At 40.1% G+C, this 7,727-nt stretch overlaps 1 protein-coding gene across 1 annotated transcript; it reads right to left on the minus strand.

Moving 5' to 3' along the window:
* Positions 1-247: 247 nt before the first annotated feature.
* On the minus strand, positions 248-7,510 carry lmod3 (leiomodin 3 (fetal)). The gene is made up of 3 exons (XM_067999132.1): positions 6,950-7,510; positions 4,857-6,299; positions 248-552 (listed from the first exon to the last, which is right to left on the minus strand). The coding sequence occupies exons 1-3, from the start codon at positions 7,244-7,246 to the stop codon at positions 526-528; spliced, it is 1,767 nt and encodes a 588-aa protein (XP_067855233.1). The 5' UTR covers positions 7,247-7,510; the 3' UTR covers positions 248-525.
* Positions 7,511-7,727: the final 217 nt, after the last annotated feature.

The raw sequence follows: 7,727 nt of genomic DNA on the forward strand, positions 1-7,727 counted from the left end.
AATGTCTGGAACAGACATTTATTCCCACCTGGAAAGTGGAATAACTTACCATTTGACCTTTCACTGATAAATTGTAGTAGAATGTGAGCTGATTCATTGACAGCATTAAACAATAGTTCTCTTATAGATTCAAATAAAAGCATTAACACGGACTCTGGCTGGTCAATGGGACCTTAATTTGTAGTGAGTTCAGTAATATACAAAAAGCAGTAAAAAAAATCAGCAAAATGAAAAATAAACACAAAACTAATGTTTCAATCATTTCATTTTATAATACATTCCAGATTCAAAGATACAAATCAAAGTGAATAAATAACCTTCTAAGACAATAGGCTTTTTATGCGCATAGCTTGTTTGGTGGGTTTTTTTAAAATGCAAAAAAACCTTTAAACTGTTCTTAATAATTGTTCCCACACAGATATGCAAACAGTAGGGACCTGTCAAAGTTTTATTGTGACACTCCATCTCCTTTGTTGCACGATTCTGAAATTTTAGCTAAACTGCTGGCTCTCCACATTTACAAGATTAACTTAACAGCTTTGGAAGTGGAACCTGTGAACAAGATAAAAAGAAAAGTATGAATTCCAGCATTTAGTTGAAAATGATTTACTTAATCATGAAATTACAACAAATTGCAAAAGAATATTTTATTATAGGCCATATATCCTCTTCCGATGTACAGTGCCTTATCACATCCTTGCAACATCCCAGAGTGCTTTACACCCAATGAATTATGTTTGGAGTGCAGTCACTGTTGTTATGTAAGCAAATGCAGCAGCCAATTTGTGCACAGAAAGGTCCCACAAACAGCAAGCCAGATAAATGACCAGTTAATCTGTTTTGGGTGATGTTAGTTGGGGAAGGAATGTTGACCATAAGAAATCATCAGAAATGATATACTGACATATATGATTTATGATAATTTCTAATTTTGTTTGTAAAATATATCCGTTACACTCAAAGTGTCAAAATAATGAAAAAGACAAAGAAAGGCAGCCATTTCCTGCTGGTTTCTTAGCACCGGAGCTCGGGTGGAATAACCCGCTGATGTGCACTGTCTGGGCTTACATATACAGAATGACAGCTTGGGCTAGGGACCTGGACTTGGCTACTTAAGTCATTTAGTTGGGGGGTTTAATTTGTTACTGTCAGTGCTCCAAACACTTGTGCCCAGATACTTGAGTAAATCTTCAGGTGAATCTAATGTATGGTCAGGAGTGGCAAATGCCTTGTCATCCATTTCTTACACCTGTTCAAAGTTAAATTGATCCAGTAGACAGACACAACTTCTTATATAAACTTACATTAGACACCTTAATCACCATTTGATAATGCCTTAAACCAATAAATGATTGCTGTTAATATCAGTGGAAAACTTTTATTGCATTTGTATGATATTTCTGGTTTAGTAGAGACATTAACCAGTTTGTTTAAAGTAGGTTAACACAGCTGCTAAAATAGACAAAAAGTGTGTTATTTGTATGTGTTTAAACACTGACAGTAATTTCAAATTCTAGGCTTTACAATCCAGTATGTGTGGCAGAAAGTGTCAGTATTAACCTCCTTCATTGCTAGAGCAATGAATAATCTGAAGAGCTTTGTTAAAATCCTATTAAAGGTTATTTTTTCTCTGGCACATCAGAGTAGATATTAGTCAATTACTACAGTGCTCTCTTGTTCTTTGGGGCCGATGACTTTAGAAAGAAAGAACTTTGCATTGAAATAGTGTGGTTTTCACGTCATCAGGACTTCTCAAAGAACTTCATAGCCAATGAATTACTTTCTGTAGTCATTCTTATATAGGCAAACACACCAGGCAATTTGCACATAGCAATGTCCCACAAACAGCAAGTGAGATAAATGACCAGTTAATCTGTTTTTGATGGTGCTGTTTGAGGGAGGAATATTGACAAGAACTAAGAGAACTCCACTGCTCCTCTTCATCTGCATCTTTTATGTTTACCTAAACATCTATGACAATGCAGCACTCCCTCAGTACTGTACTAAAATGTCAGCCCAGATTACGTGCTCAAGTCCTGGAATGGGGTTTGAACCCACGACCTTCTAACTCAGAGGGTGTGAGTACTATTCCTGAGCCAAGCTGATGCATGATGGATTTAGAATAAGTCACATATCAAACACTGTGTAAACTTTGCATCAGAGTTAAAAAACAGATGGATTAAAGCTTCTAAAGAAATGGAAGATTATATTTAAGCACCCAAGATATAATCGATGATAGAAGCAAGTTTACTCATTCTTCAACAGCCCCCTCTTGTTTTGATGCATAAAACACAATATAAATTGCCCTGTTTATATCTATGATTCAACTACTAATTCCCTACATGATTTAAAGACTTGGCTTCAAGCTCCTGATGGCTTATTGTGTAACTATACAGTTTACTGTGGTATTGAGCTTCCAGATTATGAAAATCCCAGGTTTGATCTTTGGTCTGTGCTGGGTTATCTCATCCAGGAGATATGTATAGACACTACAATTGTCCATAGTTGTCCTGGATTAGGGAGGGAAAAATTGGTTATGATACCTGTTGCGAATCACTATCCAGTACCCCCTGCTTGAGCATGTAACCTAGGCTGACACTTTAGTATGCATGGCACTATTTGAAGAAGTGGAGTTCTCTTAGTTCTTGTCAATATTCCTCCTTCAAACAGCACCATCAAAATCAGATTAACTGGTTATTTATCTCACTTGCTGTTTGTGGGACATTGCTATGTGCAAATTGCCTGCTGTGTTTGCCCATACAAGAATGACTACAGAAAGTAATTCATTGGCTATGAAGTTGTTTGAGAAGTCCTGATGACATGAAAAGCACACTATTTAAAATTAAAATTGTGTGGTAGTTGAGTGAGCTCAGCTGCTGACATTCACTGTTCAGACATTAAGAATGTCCATTCCGGCAAGGTATTTGAAGGTTGCCAGCATCCATGGGAACATAGTCTAGTTTTTGAAAAGGGTGAAAAAATAGCATCAGGCCCATCAATGCTCACCCTAGCATGAATCAGCCTCTTCAAGAGGGGGAAGAGGGAGAGTACTGAAAGATAAAAAAATCTTAGATACCTCTACCCCAATTTTCTTTACTCAATGAACACTGAATATGCTCCAATGAACTACATTCTGCTGAATTGTCACCTCATCCTCAATGTTGTAAAGGTAGATACCTTCATGTTTATTTGTGATTCTCATTTGCTTAATTAACCATATTTAAAACTGCTGACTTGGTTAGCAATGGACATTTTCTGTAGAGCTTTCCTGAGTGGTGACATAATGAAGTATTATCTCAGTGATATCATGAATGGGAATTGTTATCCAATGTCCCCATTCAGGTATCGTTGAAATAAAGCTACATGGTGTCATGGGTGGGAATTCCACACAAACTATCTCTACCAAACAATTTCAAAGCATAATTTACAGGGGCAACTAAGAGTTACTGACCAGTGTATAGATATATAGTGTATAAAATATCCTTTATAACATTTAGAATGAGGTGATTATTCATCAGAACATAATCTCCCTTTAAATTCTTTTCATAATTCATTGAGTTAAGAAACGGTAAAGTCCCTTTTTACAATGCCTCCGTCTTTTTATGAGTTCAATGGCCAAATCTGGACACAATACTATAGGTACCGTGCAGCAAGAGGCTTATTGGAAAACTGCAGGTGCATTGCCCTCGATTTTCCATCCATTGAAATGAATGGGATGAAAATGGCAGACTGTGAACAATGACTTTGCTATAAACTGCCTGCTGCACTCAAGGCCCAGCAGTGGCATATGGTCTGGGAAACTATCACCCATAGTCTAACATTCTGCTTGTTAATCAATTCTGTGGGGAATGTTTTTGGATGAGATAAAATGTGTGTCTTTTAGAAGGAAGGTTAATTTTAGTATGTGTGAATAGGTCAAAGTTACAGCATGGAACAAGAATAGTGTAGTGTTGGCAGGTGGTGCAAGTTTATAGGTACAAGTAGTCCCAGTTATAGTCAGTGATATCAAACAGCAATCGTCAATCAGCAGTTTATTTCAGCATCAGTTGCATAGATTTTTTATTATCTCACAGCTGCATTAAATAGGGGTGAGCGAAGCGATGCCGAATGTTCATTAATTTGTACATCCTATGTTACACTCATGTGGAACTGAAGCCATTCAACAGGTATCTGTGGAATACAATATTTCCACTATGAGTGAGGAAGAATACATAACAACAGAAGTGAAGTAACAAAAGAGTTATGAAGGATTTTCTCAACAGTGGAGAAAAATTGGATTGTACGGCTGGCTATTGAGTCACAATTTTAAATAAAGAATAATGGATACCTGGAAGTGATTAGGAATTTAAAGAAAGAATAATGGATATCTGGGAGAGATTATGAGTTTAAATAGAGAATAATGGATATCTGGGAATGATTGCAAGGCAGTACGCTCATGAAAGTTTACACAATGCACAAACTGGACAAATAACATTTCTAGGCTTTTTAAGAGATCAGGGAGGGGACCTTAGTAGGATTGGACAAAAAATGTTCAACATATCCTACAAAAAGGCACAACTAAGGGTAGCTGTCTATAATATCCTCCAGTTCTAATTTTGCTGAGTGTTTCCAGCGTTTCTGTCTTTGTTTCAGATTTCCAGCATCTGTATTTTTAAAAACATTTCTAGGCTTGTTAAATGAAATGGGTTGAATGTTGGACTTTTTAACAATGTATGAAAATTAATTTGGTGTTAACCAAAAGTCTTGATTGCGTAAAGGAAGAAATTGATACCAGTTAATGAGTGATAGAGAATGAATGGTGTCGATTGGAAAGAAGTTATAAACCACCACTAGGAGTTTATGGAAATACTACTCACAGTTTTTAAATAAGCCACGTTGCTCTGACGAATATCATTTAACAACTGATCTCGAGGGGTTTCTTCAACCACAGGTGCTTGTCGAGCCCTGGGAACTGGCTTTAGTGACCTGATCACCTCCTTCAGGTTGGGCTTGTCATTCCCATCTGTCCTGTCTTGACCAGCTTTGCCTTTACTTTTTCTTTTGGGAGTTTTTCTGAGTTGTGCTCGTGAAGCAGTGCTTTGCGGGCGATTGAGAAAGGCGTTGGATGGGAGGGAAGGCTCTTCACAGAAGGTGGAGAAACTGGGCACATATCCACCCAACATCTCCAGCAGGCCAGGGGGGATTTTCTGATAGGCATTCACCATCACTCCTTGCTCCTGTGCAAACTGGTTTCTCTGCTGCTCCAGCCTCCGTTGCCTCTGTTGATCCAGATTGCGGCTCAGCAAGTTGGTAACTACCATCCTGGGGCCCGGCAGCTCAAAGTGATAACCCAACTTCAGCAGCGTGGTGTTGGCTTTGAGAAGTCTGGCAATCTCCATCTCGGCGTGGTGACCCAACATATGCCTCTGGTTGTGAAACCTCAGCTCAGTGAGGATCTCGTTGAACTGCAAGCACCTCATGATAGCCACGATGCCTTTGCCTGTGATGAAGTTGGACTCGATGTTGAGGGTAACGATTTTCTTGTTCTCCCTCAGCATGTTGGCTATGGCAAAGGCGATATTGTCATCAGTGCCCGTGTTAGCGATGCTGAAAATGGTGACATGCTTGTTCTTCTTCAAAGCTTCCACGAAGCTTTGCAGCATGTCTTTAGGGATGTTTTCCACATTGTTCAGGTTGACCTCTTTAAGGTCAGGTTTGTTTCCTCGAATATTTGCCAAAGACTCATCTAACAGCGTTGGGTTTCCTGAAGGTCTTGCGGTCAGTTTGAGGAAACTACTGTCCAAACCTAGCTTCTTTCCCGCCTTTGCTTTGACCGCTTTCACCTCTGTATTTTCTTGGTTTTCTTTGGGTGGTGTAGAAATTGCTTCTTCACTGCCTTTCTTGCTCTCATTGCCTTCACTCCATTCTTCAGTGGAGGAGCCCGGCTCTCTCTTGTTATACAGGGGAATGGTGTCTTCAATCTTCTGCTGGTTGGTGGGTTGATCTGAGCTGCTCTTCTCTGATCTCTCCTGTGGGTTACTGCTCTTGTCTTCAGGTTTAGGTTCAGGTTCGGTCACTGACAGGACTTGGTTCTGCTGTGTCTTTATCATCTCCATCGTCTCCTTCTCTTTCTCTGATTTATATTTGATCTCTTTGCTCTCCAGTTTCCCATCTTCCATTTTCTGAATCTGCTGGCCATTTCCATTCAGATATTTGGCACCTTCTTCGCTTTTATCACTGTTTCCTGCTTCAATTCTGCTCTTTCCTCCCTCGCAGTCCTTCCCAGCTCCCGGTTCTTGAATTTTCTTCGCTATATTTTGCTGTTGGAAAGAGAGACTTTTAGTTTTGTGTATTTTTTGCTTTTAGTAATGTAAAGTTTCCTAACTCTGATAAAGCTCAGGCATAAAGTTTACAAACATCACTGATACTACCGAATGCAACCCTCCCATCCAGATTCAGACTGGATTATTTAGAACCCTTTCTAAGCATTTACTAAAGATTTCCACTGTTCCATTTCACAGGACCAGAAGTTAAATTCCTTTAGAAACTGAATGTGTAAATGTAGAATTAATATTACCATAAAATAGCCAGCTAAAGCTCACAAATTTGGTGAACTTACTGATTTTCTATTTGTTCATAACTGACTGTGTGACTCACCAGCATAGGTTTAGATTTGACATGGCGATAGGAATGGAGCAGGGACTAAAATTCAGTTCCATCAATAACAGGAAATATAGGGGAAAAGGGTCCATTTATCTGACATATTCCCAATATCCCAGGTACTGTGAATGTGTGAGTAATGGAAATAATATCATTACTACCGTGGATACTGTTATCAAGGTTTCACGGATATTTTGTTCACTGTTACACTGAGTTTCATTGAGCCGGAGTCACTCTGCCTTCCTGTAGCCCCTATCCAGTTCTCCCTGGTGACATTTACCTGGATGTGCCGGGTTTAACACACACTCACCTCGCTGCCTAGGAGTGTGGCCGGGACCCTTTCTTCCTCCAAGAGTCGGCTCGATTCTTTCTCCCAGAACAAGTAGTCAATCAGGGACCTGTGGTCGAAGGAGCCTGTGGGGGCTTTCTCCGTTTGATCTTTCTGCCTCTGCCCTAAGGGCACATGCGGGTCAGGGTCGAGATCTTCCATCTCGTTTTGCAGTTGGTTTAATTCTTCGGGAGACAGAGCTGCGAGGATTTCGTCGTCCTCCTCCAGTTCTCCGTTGTTGGGTTCTTGGTCTTCAGATTCCTGGCTACAGTCCGACATGGTGCCTTCTGGAGTGTGACAACCAAAAGGAGATTACTGGGCAAGTTTGGGCTTCAGCGGGAGATTTCCCCGTCCCGTGATGTCCCTCGATCTTCCTGGAGAAATTGTCCACAATACAGCCTGAAGTGCTAATCCAGCAATCCCTGTCTGCCTGAGATCTATATTAAGCACAGCCCTGTGCCAATGTATTTATGGGATCTGTAGGCTTCTACGCTGCTCTCTTTTCAGCAGCTTCTGTCAGCTGGAAGAGTCACCCTGACATTTCACTACAGCTGGGTCCCTTCCTCATCAATACACAGGTCAGATGAGGTTTTCCAGAACATTCGATTGGCAGCATAACCTAAAACTACTCGCACAGATTGGAACACAGCGTTTACGACGTAAATATTAACGTACCCACACCAGGAGGTCTATGTGTTAATAGGGGAGTAGTAGGTCCGTGACATGCTGTGAGTTCAGAGTTATTTGCTGGGAATATTTG

This window comes from Heptranchias perlo, chromosome 17 (assembly GCF_035084215.1).
Source record: "Heptranchias perlo isolate sHepPer1 chromosome 17, sHepPer1.hap1, whole genome shotgun sequence".
Lineage (NCBI taxonomy): Eukaryota > Metazoa > Chordata > Chondrichthyes > Hexanchiformes > Hexanchidae > Heptranchias > Heptranchias perlo.

Bases quoted from the DNA above. Each gene is read 5' to 3' on its own strand.
- lmod3 (XM_067999132.1), bottom strand. From the start codon at position 7,246: ATGTCGGACTGTAGCCAGGAATCTGAAGACCAAGAACCCAACAACGGA. The intron at 6,300-6,949 runs GTGAGTGTGTGT...TCTTTCCAACAG, and splicing joins CCACACTCCTAGGCAGCGAG to CAAAATATAGCGAAGAAAAT. The intron at 553-4,856 runs GTGAGTAGTATT...TCTTGTTCACAG, and splicing joins ACGTGGCTTATTTAAAAACT to GTTCCACTTCCAAAGCTGTT.